Source organism: Mesoplodon bidens, assembly GCF_964165515.1.
Source record: "Mesoplodon bidens genome assembly, chromosome: 4".
Taxonomy (NCBI): Eukaryota; Metazoa; Chordata; class Mammalia; order Artiodactyla; family Ziphiidae; genus Mesoplodon; species Mesoplodon bidens.
In genome coordinates, this window is record NC_138160.1 from 121,597,996 (window position 1) to 121,611,249 (window position 13,254).

At 45.4% G+C, this 13,254-nt stretch overlaps 1 protein-coding gene and 1 long non-coding RNA gene across 3 annotated transcripts in view; one reads left to right on the forward strand and one right to left on the reverse strand.

Moving 5' to 3' along the window:
- Positions 1-13,254, forward strand: part of LOC308616244 — a 219,808-nt gene that overhangs the window by 197,781 nt on the left and 8,773 nt on the right. For both annotated transcript variants that reach the window (XR_014015711.1, XR_014015712.1), the window contains one exon: positions 8,093-8,152. This is a non-coding gene — a long non-coding RNA (uncharacterized lncRNA). The remainder of the gene's footprint in view (positions 1-8,092; positions 8,153-13,254) is intronic.
- FGF1 (fibroblast growth factor 1) overlaps positions 1-13,254 on the reverse strand; it is a 102,954-nt gene that overhangs the window by 1,014 nt on the left and 88,686 nt on the right. Inside the window, exon 4 of the mRNA XM_081232480.1 lies at positions 4,183-4,286. Coding sequence (XP_081088606.1) covers positions 4,183-4,286 — 104 coding nt within the window. The remainder of the gene's footprint in view (positions 1-4,182; positions 4,287-13,254) is intronic.

A 13,254-nucleotide genomic window follows, 5' to 3' on the forward strand; every position in this document is an offset into this window, starting at 1 on the left:
TCACATCTGTTCTGCTCAGGACCCTAGAGTCTCCCACTTGGGAAATCCTGAATGACTTTAAGTACCTTAAGGGCAGAGCTGGGTCTTTTGTCTCTGCGGAGGCCTGGCACCTAGGTTTGACCATGAAAAGCATCCAAAATGGGTAAAACCAGACTGTGAAGCAGTGGGGCATTCTTAAGTTTGGTCTTGAAGAATATATGAAAACCTACCAATTATACTTTACAACCTGGTGATTTTCACCAACAGTATCAGGGTTTTACTTTAGTGTTGTTATGAACATAAATGCTTGCATAAAACATGTCCTGGAACTTAAAGGATTTTTTTCCCAGTGAGAATAGCTTTTTTTTTTTTTTTGCTACTTATCAAAAGAATGGTACTTATAAAAAAAAACTCACAACTTTACTTTAAAAAAAGAAAGAAAAAAGAAAAAATCACCCCAAAGTGCACCCACCCAGATATAGGCACCTGTTAACAGTTGATGAACATCCTTCTGTACCTCTTTATGTATGAGCACACAGAGAGACATAGATAGGGCCATATCGATAGAAACTTAGGGTATTATCAAAATGGCATACTATGTCTGCTGTTTTAAAAGTGGGTGATAAACCTATGAAAACATATTTAATCTCACTAGCAAGAAGATGCAAATTCAAAAATGATTTAACATGTTGGCTATAATATCTGCAAAGAGCAAAAAGATTTACAAGTCTTAGTATGGGAGAGAGTGTGGGAAATAGTCACTGTCAGACACTGTTGGTGAGATAAGTTGGTGGAAACTTTGTGAGGGGACTTTGGCAATATATATCAAAATTTAAAATATGCATTATCCTTGACTCAGGGATTTCACTCCTAGGAACTGACGCTTATGAGATAGTGGTATTTTCAAGGTTGTTCTTTGAAGTATTGGCTATAATGGTGACATATTGGAAACAACATAAATACCCATGGAAAGGTGATTGGTTAAGTGGATAGCGGTACATCCATACAGTGGGATCCAATGCAACTGTAAATTTATTAAGTTGGATAGATAGTTAAAACATGTTAAATAGTTCAATTACATTGAAAATATCTACCAACAGTTACTTTTTTACTAAAATTCATCTGTTAGAGTGGGAGGAATCCCAGTTCTTTGCCCTTTCTGTTTGTCAAGATTTTAGAATACATTTATTATATTTGGATATAAACAGGAATATTAAAATACATATGCTGTGTATGGACTTTGCTCCAATTCCAAGTCATGTGATCTCTGTATTACCTCTTCACCCACAGTGGTTGGTGAGTCCCTTTCTGGTGGTTTCCAGTCCTATTGTTTATTCGCTATTTGTGGCATGTTTGTCTGTTAGACTGTCAGTCCTACTGAGGGAAGAGATGGAATCTTGTCAGCCTTGTGTCTCCCCCCAAGACAAAGAATTTTGCAAATAATAGGTACACACCAGCTAGGTGATGAATGTATCTGATTCTTGAGTTCCTGTAAAGTATTCAAAATTACCTTTGTTTAGTAAGGAACTACATAACAGGAAGTATTCTGCCCCTTTTTCATCTGTAGTCTAGTGCGGTGACAACTGGGTGAGACACTTCAGATCATTTTGGAACAAGATGGGACATAGATGTAATATTTAATTAGGTGACTCTGTTGCCTCTAGAGGAACTCATCCAGACATTATTGTTTGATGCACGTTGTCAAGGGTGGGAGGAGGTAGGCAGTTTTGGACCTGGGTGGGTTTCCCACTCTCCTGCAGGGAGGACTCACCCCATGACACCACTCAGTGGGCGTCAGGGCTGTGTTCTGTGACGAAGCTCGGGGCGGCCACGTCCCCCACCTGATGTGTCTGTTACACTAGAGCAGTTGACACACAGAATGGCTGAGTCACAGGCTGAGTCAGCAGGCCAAATTGGAGATGCTCTATCTGTGCCTCAACCAGGATTTGTCAGTGCTTACTGTGCACTTCGTGCAATGCCACGGGCCTGGGGATTAACCGTTGATTCATGCCTATTGTTTTAATTAATTTCTTTTTTATAGTTAGCATGCTTTTTCCCAATTACATAGGTGACAGATACCAACTGTAAAAAAATTTGGAAAATACAGAAAGGCATTCATGTATTATAAAGTCAGCCATTTACCACTCCCAAAGATAAATATATTAATGTTTTAGAGCCTTTAAAACTTATTTTTTTTAATAAATCTGTCCTTTCCACACACACGAATTTGTATCAGGATGGATGAATACCTACAATCGGTTGAGAGCATGAGGCAGAGCCCTGAGATGTTTTTGAACTTACCTTTATCAATGGGGGAATAGAAAAATCCTTGGGCATAATATATTAATACCACCCTGTGAATATTTCAGGTGAATCAGTGATGTCCAGGATTATGGTGGGAGAAGGGGGTGTCTGGAGCCTAGACGTGTCTGGATTTAGGGGAGTCTTTATCAAATTTTTATACAAGTAAGAGAAGGTTATAATAAACATCGGAATTGATTTAAAGGAGGAAAAGCCATAAAATTGTAACACATAATGCAAGAAATAACGAGGGTAAGGGATTTGTAAACCAGCTGCCTCATAGCTGCCATTGCTACACCAGTGGGTGGGTTCTGTGCGTTGTCTCTCTGACTCTTCTTAAGTATGTAAGTATGTGGTAATTATCCATTACTGTCCTTGTTTCACATAAGGTTCAGCGTAGGTGAGTAACTTGCCAAAGTGGCAGAGGCATGAGATTCATTTATGAGTCTGAGATTGAATGATTGATGGGCCTGTTGATTTTATTGCTGATTGGAAGGCCTGCCTGAAAAAATCAAGTCTACTCCCTATGTACCAGTCACTGCCTAGCTCCAAGCCCTTTCAAGTTGTCCAAGTCAATCCATATTTCAGCAAACAGCCTACAGGAACTACCTGTTCCTCTGATGGTCTCATTTCCTGAGCCCTAGTGGGCAGCATGAAAAAAAATGAACTTGTGTTCACATCCCAAACCCTGGCTGAGATTACAGCTTCAAGAGAGGGTTTCCTGTGCCCATTGCCACTTGGCAATTTGATGTAAGTTAAAGGGAGCCCCAAACAAAAATCCCACCTACTGGCTGCCTTTTGGTAGACATCTTCATAAAAGGGAAGAAGGGGGTTTGGTGAAGCCTTAATGTTCAGTTGTTAGGCTACAGAGAAAGGATCATTGAAATCCAGAAATAGTTTCAAAACCTGCAGCCATTGGCTTCAGCTCTCTTTCCATTCAAATCGTTTACCAGAGATACCAATAGGGACAAAATCAGATTGCCCCTATTCTCTTCTTTTCTCACAAAGATCAATAGGTACCGAGTCAAACATATATAAAGCATTAACTAGGAGAGAGATGGAGCAGGAGATGCAGCATGATTTTAGCTACTGGATAAACTCTTGGACTTTGCTTCTCCAGGGCAAGGATGTGGCTTATTCATCTTTGCACCCACTCAGTACCCAACTGTACTTGGACAACAGGAGGCGTTTGCTCAGTGTTTGTTGAATTAAGTTATTACACTTTTTTTTTTTTGTGGTACGCGGGCCTCTCACTGCTGTGGCCTCTCCCGTTGTGGAGCACAGGCCCCAGCCGCACAGGCTCAGCGGCCATAGCTCACGGGCCCAGCCGCTCTGCGGCATGTGGGATCCACCCGGACCGGGGCACGAACCCGTGTCCCCTGCATCGGCAGGCATACTCCCAACCACTGCGCCACCAGGGAAGCCCATGTTATTAAACTTTTTATCCTTTTAAGTGACCCTTCCAGAATAAAAGGGCTATTTTCAAAGTTTTATGCATGAAATATCAACTGCTAGAGTCTGGGCTCTGCAATTTTTGTAAAAAGCCTTAAGAGACACACCTATATAGCCCATGGTAGATGCTCAAGAAACATTTTTGGAATGAAATAATGAAGTGGGATTGAGTATTCTGGAGTGAGTGATTGGATGAGTTACTAAAATTTCAATCAATGTTTTTTCTCTTTGTCTATGTGATAATACGTTGGAGTATTTTGAGAGAATCCCACAAGAAACTCTTTTATGTTTGTGCCTAAAATAAGGTAGGGTGGAGGGTGGGAATCCTGCTGGAAAAAATAACAAACAGAGACTAATTGACGCTTTATAGTTTGCATCACTCCATGTAACAAGATTTCTGGAAACCTCAAACCTTGGCCGAGTCTGGAAGCATGTCAGCCTCATACTTACTGAGCCGTACAAAAGCCCGTCGGTGTCCATGGCCAAGTACTGGCCAGTCTCCGTACTCTTTATATACACCTCCCCCACGCTTTCCGCACTGAGCTGCAGCTGAACTGAAATAAAAATAACACGAGCAAAAGTAAATAAACACTAAGCTTTTGCCGATAGGGCCTGGTGGCCAAGACAGTTAGCCATGGAAAATTCTGCTCATTCATCTCAAAGAGCCCTCAAGGATGAGCCTCAAATTAATCAAAACATAGAAATACAGTTCCTTTTTCTTTGCCCTCCAAAGAAAGCTGTCCATTGGGAATCATGTTCTCAAGGGAAGGAGAGATGATGGCGGGCTCGCCCACCCATCTGCCTTGTTCGTTACATCATGACCCTATGTGCACTTTACAGGGCATGGTCACAGGAGGAAACAGCATTCACTTCCCTGGTTCCATCATCCCAGTGATCTTGGGGGTATCATAGAGTCAGCAACCGGCCAGCCTGAGGGTGTTCAGCTTCAGTTATCTACCTGCTTTGGCAGTGGTACCTTTTTATGGCCTGGGCCTTCCTGGTGTGGGAGCTTCTCGTGGACAGATTGTTATCTTTCAAAATCTGATAGTGTTATTTTCCCAGATAGAAGAGGTTCCCAGGAAGTTAGATTGCTTGGCACATAAGAAACTCAGGGAACTCACCCACAATGAAGTTCAGTCAACCCCCAACCTCTGTGGCAACCCCGCTGGGATACAGGCAGAGGGGAAACCCTGGCGTTTGAAAGGGAGAATGAAGCAGCCACCTGGGATGGGAATGGTGCTTCTTACCTGGGGATGATTTTGTTCTAGAGGGGACAGTTAGCCATGTCTGGAGACATATTTGGTTTTCCCAGGTGGAGTGGGATGGTGCTACTGGCATCTAGTGAGTAGAAGCGAGGGATGGTGCTAAATAAACATCCTACAGCGCCCAGGCAAGCCCTTCACGTCAAGGAATTATTCAGCTCAAAAAGTCAATAATGCCGATGTTGAGAAACATTGAAGTTGAGGGCGGGGACTGAGATACCCTGAGTTGCCCTCTTTCCATTTATACTGACTGATACTCCCATGGTGCCTTGCTCACTGCTGGATACCTCACTGGAGTCCCACTTAATATTATTCATTTGTTAATCCTCTCCGGAGTGACTCTGGAGAGAGGTGCTTTGATGGTTCCCATTTGGGAATTGAAATTAATTCTGGATTCTTCTGGAAAATTTCTTTGGTCATAGCCATTGTTATGATAAGGAGTGAAATCTAGACTGGGGACCAGTGAGCACCCAGTAGTTCTCTTGGAGTCAGACCCCTCTAAGGGTTGACTTTGTCAAAGTTTGAGGCACAAGGGGTGCTAGAAGGAATACAGGGCTTCGGTTGGCACCTCTAGACCCCTTATTGCTTTTCCTTGTTTTCACTTAATTTCTTAGAATCAGAAATATATTCCCATGTTTCAGACTTGGAAACATAGAAGAGGAGATGGTGAATGTCTTCTCCCAGTCCTTCCAGCCTCCCGCTCCCAACTGATGGGGATACAGGACAGACAGGATCCTTGCCCTTCCTCTGGGGCACGTTCTCCTGGGGAGACAGAGACAAACAAGTAAACTCCTCTGAGACATTTTTTTTTTTTTTGCGGTACGCGGGCCTCTCACTGCTTTGGCCTCTCCCGCTGTGGAGCACAGGCTCCGGATGCGCAGGCTCAGCGGCCATGGCTCACGGGCCCAGCCGCTCCACGGCATGTGGGATCTTCCTGGACCGGGGCACGAACCTGTGTCCCCTGCATTGGCAGGCGGACTCTCAACCACTGTGCCACCAGGGAAGCCCCCTGAGACATATTTTGAGTATATCCTTCTAGAGAGTTGTTATCCCTCCTGCCTTTTTTTTTTTTTTTCTACGCAAATAGTGAGATACCATACAGTTCTACACCTTGTGTTTTTCACTTAACAACTGACTGGAAATCTTTCCACTTCAGTAGTGAAGGAGTTACCTTCTTTTTGCCAGTTGAATTGTGTTCTGTTATGTGGCTGTACCATAATCATTTCACCACTTCCTTATTAATATGTCTGTATTTTCTCATTTCCCTCTGTTTTCCTTATCTTCTGATTCATCCTAAGGGTGACACATAGTTACATCACCCTTATTGAAGATGCAGTTCTCTTGTCCTTGGAAGTCTTAGCCACAGAAACTCAGGGCCTCCTCTGGCAAGTGGCGTTTATTTAATTCACGGGAAGGAAAGCGGAAGCCACAGTCTCCTTTCCCACCGGTCTTCCTAACTCCACTTAGCTCTGAGAGGTAGTCATGAGAGCGCAGACCAGAGGCCTCCCCTCTCCAGCCTCGCGTCACACCACTTGCTCCCTGAGTCATTGTCCCACCCTGAGCTCCCTCCTGCCTAAGGCTCTTGGCGCACGCTCTGCCCTCTGTCTGGTACCTCCTCTCCCCTAATATTCACAAAGAGGGTCCTTTTCCTTCTGGCCTCAGCCTAAAACTCCCTCCTCAGAGAGGCCTTCCCCACCCAAGTGCCCCTCCACACTCTGCACAAGTCCTTTCAGCCAGGACCCATGCCACCCTAGTCCCTGCGTCATTGTCTTTCTCGGTCCCTGTTTGTTTCCTTCATGGCATTTTGTACAGTGTGCACTTATTTTTATAGTTTAGGGCTTTACTCATTAATTTCTACCTCCCCAGGGGACTGCACACTTGGGAGAAAGGGCAGGAATCTTATCTATTCTGTTCCTCCTTCAGTCTCCAGTGCCTCCCATAGCGCCCTGTGCTCTGGCTACAGACATTATGCATTTGCTGAATGAATGATGTTAGGCTAATTGTTGCAGAGATGATTCTGTTGGCCCATCATCAGTAAGCTGTGCATTTTGAATTGTGTTTCCAATAATGCTTTGTGGAGTGAAGTAAGATGGGGCCAAGTTGAGAGTTGTAAGGGTCAAGGCTGGGCTGTACCACTGACCAGCAGGGTGACCTTGGCTAGGCTGTTTAACCTTCAGGCTACAGTCTCCTTGTTAGTAAAATGGGAGTGGTTTGGATTCAGTCTCTAGAGTTTTTTCAGCTCTGACAGTCTAGGAATCATGTAAATACATTTAATAACAATGCTGTATACAATAGAGTATTATTTGGCCATAAAAAGCAACAAAGTACTGATGCATGCTGCAACATGTCTGAAACTTGAAAACATGCTAAGTGAAGAAGCCACTCACAAAAACATGGCTGACCCTTGAAAACATGCTAAGTGAAGAAGCCACTCACAAAGGACCACATATTGTATGATTCCATTTAAAAGAAATGTCCAGAATAGGCAAACCCATAGAGACAGGAAGCAGGTTAGTGGTAGCCAGGGGCTGAGGAGGGGCTTGGAGAGAGAAGGGGAAACTGTGGTTAAGAGGTATAGGGTTTCTTTTTGGGATGATGAAAGTTGATTATAGAGATGGTTGCACAAATCTCTGAATGTAAAAAAAACCACTGAATTGCATACTTTAAATGGGTGAATTGTAAGGTATGTGAATTTATCTCAATAAATTGTTTTTTTAATGCTCTGTATTTTCATTGGACTTCATGGTTTTCAGAGAACTTTCAAATGTATTTTGTATCAGTTTCCCATCATAATCATGTATATTTAAGAGACACCAAAGGAAGGGAATAATCGTTTACTGATTACCTACAATGCGCCAGGCATCATGCTAGTTTCTATCTTGGTATAAAGAGTAAACAAAAGAGTTTGGACTCCAGAAGCAAACTGCATGAATTCAGATTTTGGCTTGGCTATGTATTAGCTGTGTGATGATTGGGCATGGTATTTACCTCTATTTCCTTATCTATAATGATAGTATCTGCTTCATGGAATTGTGGGGTTGAATGATCTGATGCCTGGAAGTGTCCAGTACAATTATTGCCATTTTTACTGTGTTTAGGTGACCTCATCACTCTTCACAGCATCCCTGGAGGAAGGTGGCACTGGCTCTGTCCTACAGGTAAGGAAACTGAAGTTTGGTAAGAGCATGTTTTACCAAACATTATACTTATAATCAGGGGCAAAACCAGGACCAGAACCCAGGCTCACCTATTTCAGGTATCCTACTTTTTCCTCTCTTTCGTACAATACCTTGAGCTCCAGTTATCTGGGAGATTGGTCCAAATCAAGCCATATTCACTTCCCTCCTTGGTCCCCCTTGTGTTCAAGGTCAGACATGTACCAGATGGCAGATGACCATCCAGGATCCCATTTCATAGCCGTAGAATTGAGTGATGTTAGTTGCCTGGGACTTTTTTTCCACCTACCATCCATATAAGTAGGTATTTAGTCAGACGCATTATAGGTGCAACAGCAGTCCCAAAGGGCAAGTCCTTTTGGGTAATCCAGGAAAATCTTTTTTTTTTTTTTTTTTTTTTTTTGCTGTACGCGGGCCTCTCACCGTTGTGGCCTCTCCCGTTGCGGAGCACAGGCTCCGGACGTGCAGGCTCAGCGGCCATGGCTCACGGGCCCAGCCACTCTGCGCCATGTGGGATCTTCCCGGTCCGGGGCACAAACCCGTGTCCCCTGCATTGGCAGGCGGACTCTCAACCACTGCACCACCAGGGAAGCCCCAGGAAAACCTTCTTAAACGGACGTTATTTTGTAGAGCAGTTTTGGGTTCACAGCAAAAATAAGGGGCAGGTGTAGAAATGTACCATATGCCCTCTCCCCTGCATGGGCATAGCCTCCCCATTACCATCATCCCCCACCAGAGTGATACAGTTGTTATAACTGATGAACCTACACTGACACATCACTATCACCAAGGAAGAGGTTTTTTTTAAAGCTTTTCATTCTCTAGTCCATTTCTGCCCTATGCCTTAAATAGTGCCCGTTTGTCTCTCTGTGGGGCTAAGTAGAGTTGACTTTGCTGTCTGAGGAGTCCCGTCTTGGCTGTGTAAACGCCCCACGGAGGTAAACATGAAGCAGAGCTGCCTGGCACACGACTCAGTCCTCGGCCCTGAGCCCCAACACCAGGGCTGTGGCACTGGTGAGAGTTCGTCTCAAGAGTTTCCTCTGTAAATATTATTTCTCCAGGATGTCCAAGTTTCATAGCTCATTTTCACTGGATTTCTTTCTGGCTGAGTTTCTTAAGCATATATCCTTCTGCAAGCAGAGCTGGCAGGAAGGAGTAACACCCAGCGTGTTGCTCGTGTAACTGACTAGGTGTCCAACTCCCTAGTGTGACTTCATTCCAGTTTTCCAAACCTACATCCTCCCGCGGCTGCTGCTGGCGGGTGGGAAGGAGAGCGAGTGAGAGGGGGGGCTAGAAAGAGAGGGAGGGCCTGGCCAACAGCCTGGGTGGAAGCAGCAGCTCCTCTCTCCTGGAGCAAGCAGGGGGCTCAGGGAAAGCCACCCAGTCACCACGTTTTCATGCACTGGCCATTGTGTGCTGGGCGCTGTGCTCAGTGCCGGCAAGGTCCCTGCCTTCAGGGGCTGACACCCAATTAGGGGTACAGATGACCCAGAGTGATCAAGCAGCACAGTAGCAAAAACCCCACTTGTTTTTTAGCTAAAAGCAAACAAAAGTGCAACTACAACAAAAACTCTCTTTTCTCTCTCTCTCTATAATTGTTTTCCCTTTCAAAGAAAAGCAGAAAATAATGTGCAGTGAAAGAAAGCAAATTGCAAAAGAATGTTAATGGTAAATCCTTGATGAAATTTTTGTAAAAAACTTAAAACAATGCGCATAGCTCATCAATAGATAGGGCGTAAAAGATAAAAACGTGCACTCGATTCAGACCAAATGCATAGCAGTGGCTACTCTGGGGAGGATGAGAAGGATTGAGGTTGGGGAGGGGAGTGGAAGGAACTTTCCCTTCATCCCAGCTCTTCATTCCTTTAAAAACACAGTTCTGAGGTAAGAACAGCCAGGTGATAACAGTGGTTAACTTTGGATGATGGGGCTGCTGATGTTTTCGTACTTTTGGGGGGTGGGGGGTGGGTAGTTGATGTTGTAAAGCCTGGTTCTTGGTTGGTGGGCAGACACTCAGCTTCTTGCTGCCTCTGCCCCTGCGGTGCTCTATGACCCAGTGCAGGCTTGACCTCAGGTACCATCTAGACCTGAGCATAGTTATCTGCAAAAGGTGCGTCTTCTTAAGGGCAGACAGGGAACCAGGAAAGCTGGTGAAGGGCCACTAAAGCCACACCTGCTCTGTTCATTTTCTTCTTCCAGCACCTTCCACCAGGTTAGCACCCAGTGCACAGAGGGGGAGCACCTCTTCCCTCCCATACGGGGAATTTAGGACTTGCTGTCTATGAGCGGGAAGGTCAGTGGCTCTGTAGCATCCCAAGGATGAAGGAGCGAGTACTTTTTGAAAAGCGAGACAGATCATTTAGCTCTACGGGAACTCAGTGTTCCCTAGTTCTGAAATGCGGACAGTGACTTTTGACTTAGCAGAAGAAATGGAAAGCAATTTTTAAAAAGGTACTCTAGTGATAGATACAAGTTTCTTAGAGAAATTCATATTTATAAAGCATTGCAGGAAGGCGGGAGGCGTTTGCCTGGTGGATTTGTAACCATAGTGTCCCCAGTGGAATCCAGTCCTGCTCCGTTTCTAGGAATGCATTAGGGTGTGCTGGTTTGGAAGTAGCTGATTTAGCAAAAGTAAATGTCAAATAACTGAAATGTACCAAATCGCCTTTGCAGACCCTGCTCCGGCTTCATCCTTTGGACCCTCATCCTTTGGATGCCTCCATGCGTCTTTACTTAGGGGAACCTATGTAAGGAGGAATCCAGGGCTTTGAGTGGATATGCTGGTCCCTGACTAGATGTTCTTCCTTTTTTTCCTGAGGAACTATAAGCCGGTATCCCTGGCTTTCTCTTCTGCTCCTCAGACCCTTCCATTAGCTATTAATAGTAGTTTATTCACAGTAAGACACATGATCGCTTACTTTCCAAGGATAGAAAGAAGGGACAGGAGTTAGGAGCCTGCCAGAGGCAAGAGACATGAGCCTTGGGCACCATCCTAGTATCTTCCTGTCCTGCCATAGGAATTTTTAAAGATAAGATTACAGCTGGTGCATTCAGCAGGATGAACGCCTGCAGGCGGGGGTTCTGCTTCTGCAGCACGTTCCTCTGTGGCCTTTAAAAGAGGCCTGCTTTCCACCTCTGCTCTCCAAAGAGAGGCCAAGAGAGATTACGTGCCTGGTTTATTCTGGGTTGGAGACTTCCCGTCCTTTGCCGTGTTTACCCAAAATGAGGTCAGCTTCATTCAGAACTCCGTGAGGTTGTTTTATGTCAGTGGCATTTATAATTAAAATGTAGCCACAAGCCGGGCGCCGTAAAACATTAGAGAAAGACAGAGAAGAAATAAAATGGAGTTTGTGGAAAAAAAAAATTCCAGTGGTTTGGAATAGGCACACACACACATATATACACACACACACACACACACGAAAAAGACTTTTCTTAGAATGTGTGAAGGTGTCTGCTTCCCCTTTAGGGTCTGAAAAAGGTGCCTGGGAAATTTTGATATAGTCCATGGACTGTGTGATAGTTTAAAAAGTGTTTATCTGGAAAAACCCCTTCTGTATAAGCAGATAAGGGAGCAGTGGGGAGGAGAGGGAGGGAGGCCTTCGGCGTGGCATCCCGCTGGGGAGAGCGTTCCTGCCTGAAGACCAGCCCCTCTTTCTGATGCCTGGCAGCCTGGCCCAGCTCTGCCCACCATGGTCCTCTGAAAAGCTAGTTTTAACTTTTGCCCTAAGCTGATGGGGAGCACAGTGCCTTCACCATGAGGTGCCGAGTGGTAGCAGAACGTGGGTCCGGACTGCCCCCAGAACTAGGGGCTGGAGGGATTCACTGAAGGGAAGGAGCCTGCCCTTTCTAAAGGGCCGCAGAGCAGGGTTCTTGGGGCCAGTGAACTCCTCTACTGCCTTTAGGATGTGGTTTGATTTATAAATATTTGATTGGCACACACTTTGCTCAGGAACATTTCCATTTGTGTGGTGAGCGGTGCCGGTAATCCCGCTCTCCGTGCAACCTCCTACGTGCCTGGCGAGGCGAGGGGGTGCACGCCGCAGGAGGGGCTGCAGGTTTGGGATGCTCGTGAGCATTTTCCTATCCTTCAGTTACTGTTCCAGTTATGAATCCCGTCCAGGAATAAGTCACAGCCCTCTTAGGCAGAGAGGGAACTCCAGCAGGAAGAGCAGAATCAGGCATGGAGCTCCTCCTTGCTTTGCCCAAGACAGCTTGCCGTGCGGAGAGGTCAGACAGGGCAGGGCTTGTGGGGCTGGCGCCTGGGCACGAGGTACCTACATGCCAGGCCTTCAGAGCTCCAAGCCTGGACAGTCTCGGAGACACTGAGATGGAGGGAGCTAGTGTAGCGTTTGCTTAACTCAGCAGACTCCCAAGAGCATATGGTTAGATAAGGAAGGCCGAGCAAGCCTCAGGATGATGATGAGAAAGAGGATGATAAATACCATGTTCCAAGCACTTATCATGTGCCTGGCAGGGTGTTGAACACTTTCACAAACTACCACAGTTAGAATTGCTACTTTTCTATGAGGGTGGGTACTGTGGCCATCCTTGTTTTTAGAATGAGGAAGCTGAGGCACGTGGAGGAAAAGTAACTTCCCCGAGGTGACAGGAAACCAGTAAACAGCAGTGATGGGCCCTGCACCTACACCCATCTGACCCACACAGTGGACTGTGTGAATTCAGCAGGTTTATTTGATCAGTGTGTGGGATGCACGGCTGTGCTGTTGGTGTCGGGGATGGTAGTGGGCTATGGAGAGAGTCCTGGAAGATGCAGCTGTGGGTCAGTGCCAGGTTTCCCAGTTGCTGGCTGGTGCCAGGCCCTGTGTTCACAGGGTTAGTTCACAGGGCAGTTAGTTTTGAATGATAATTAATAACCTCACAGGATCGTGGCTAAGAGGAAATGAAAGAGTCTAGTGCAGTGCTTGGCATATATCAGGTGCTCGATAGATATTTATGGAATATATGGTTGAATTTGAATTTACCTGCCACTAACACAGTTCATTAACTCATCAAATTAATATTTCTTGAGCATGATCCCAGCTGCCAGGCAATGTGCTAGACACACAAATTGCAGTGTTGAG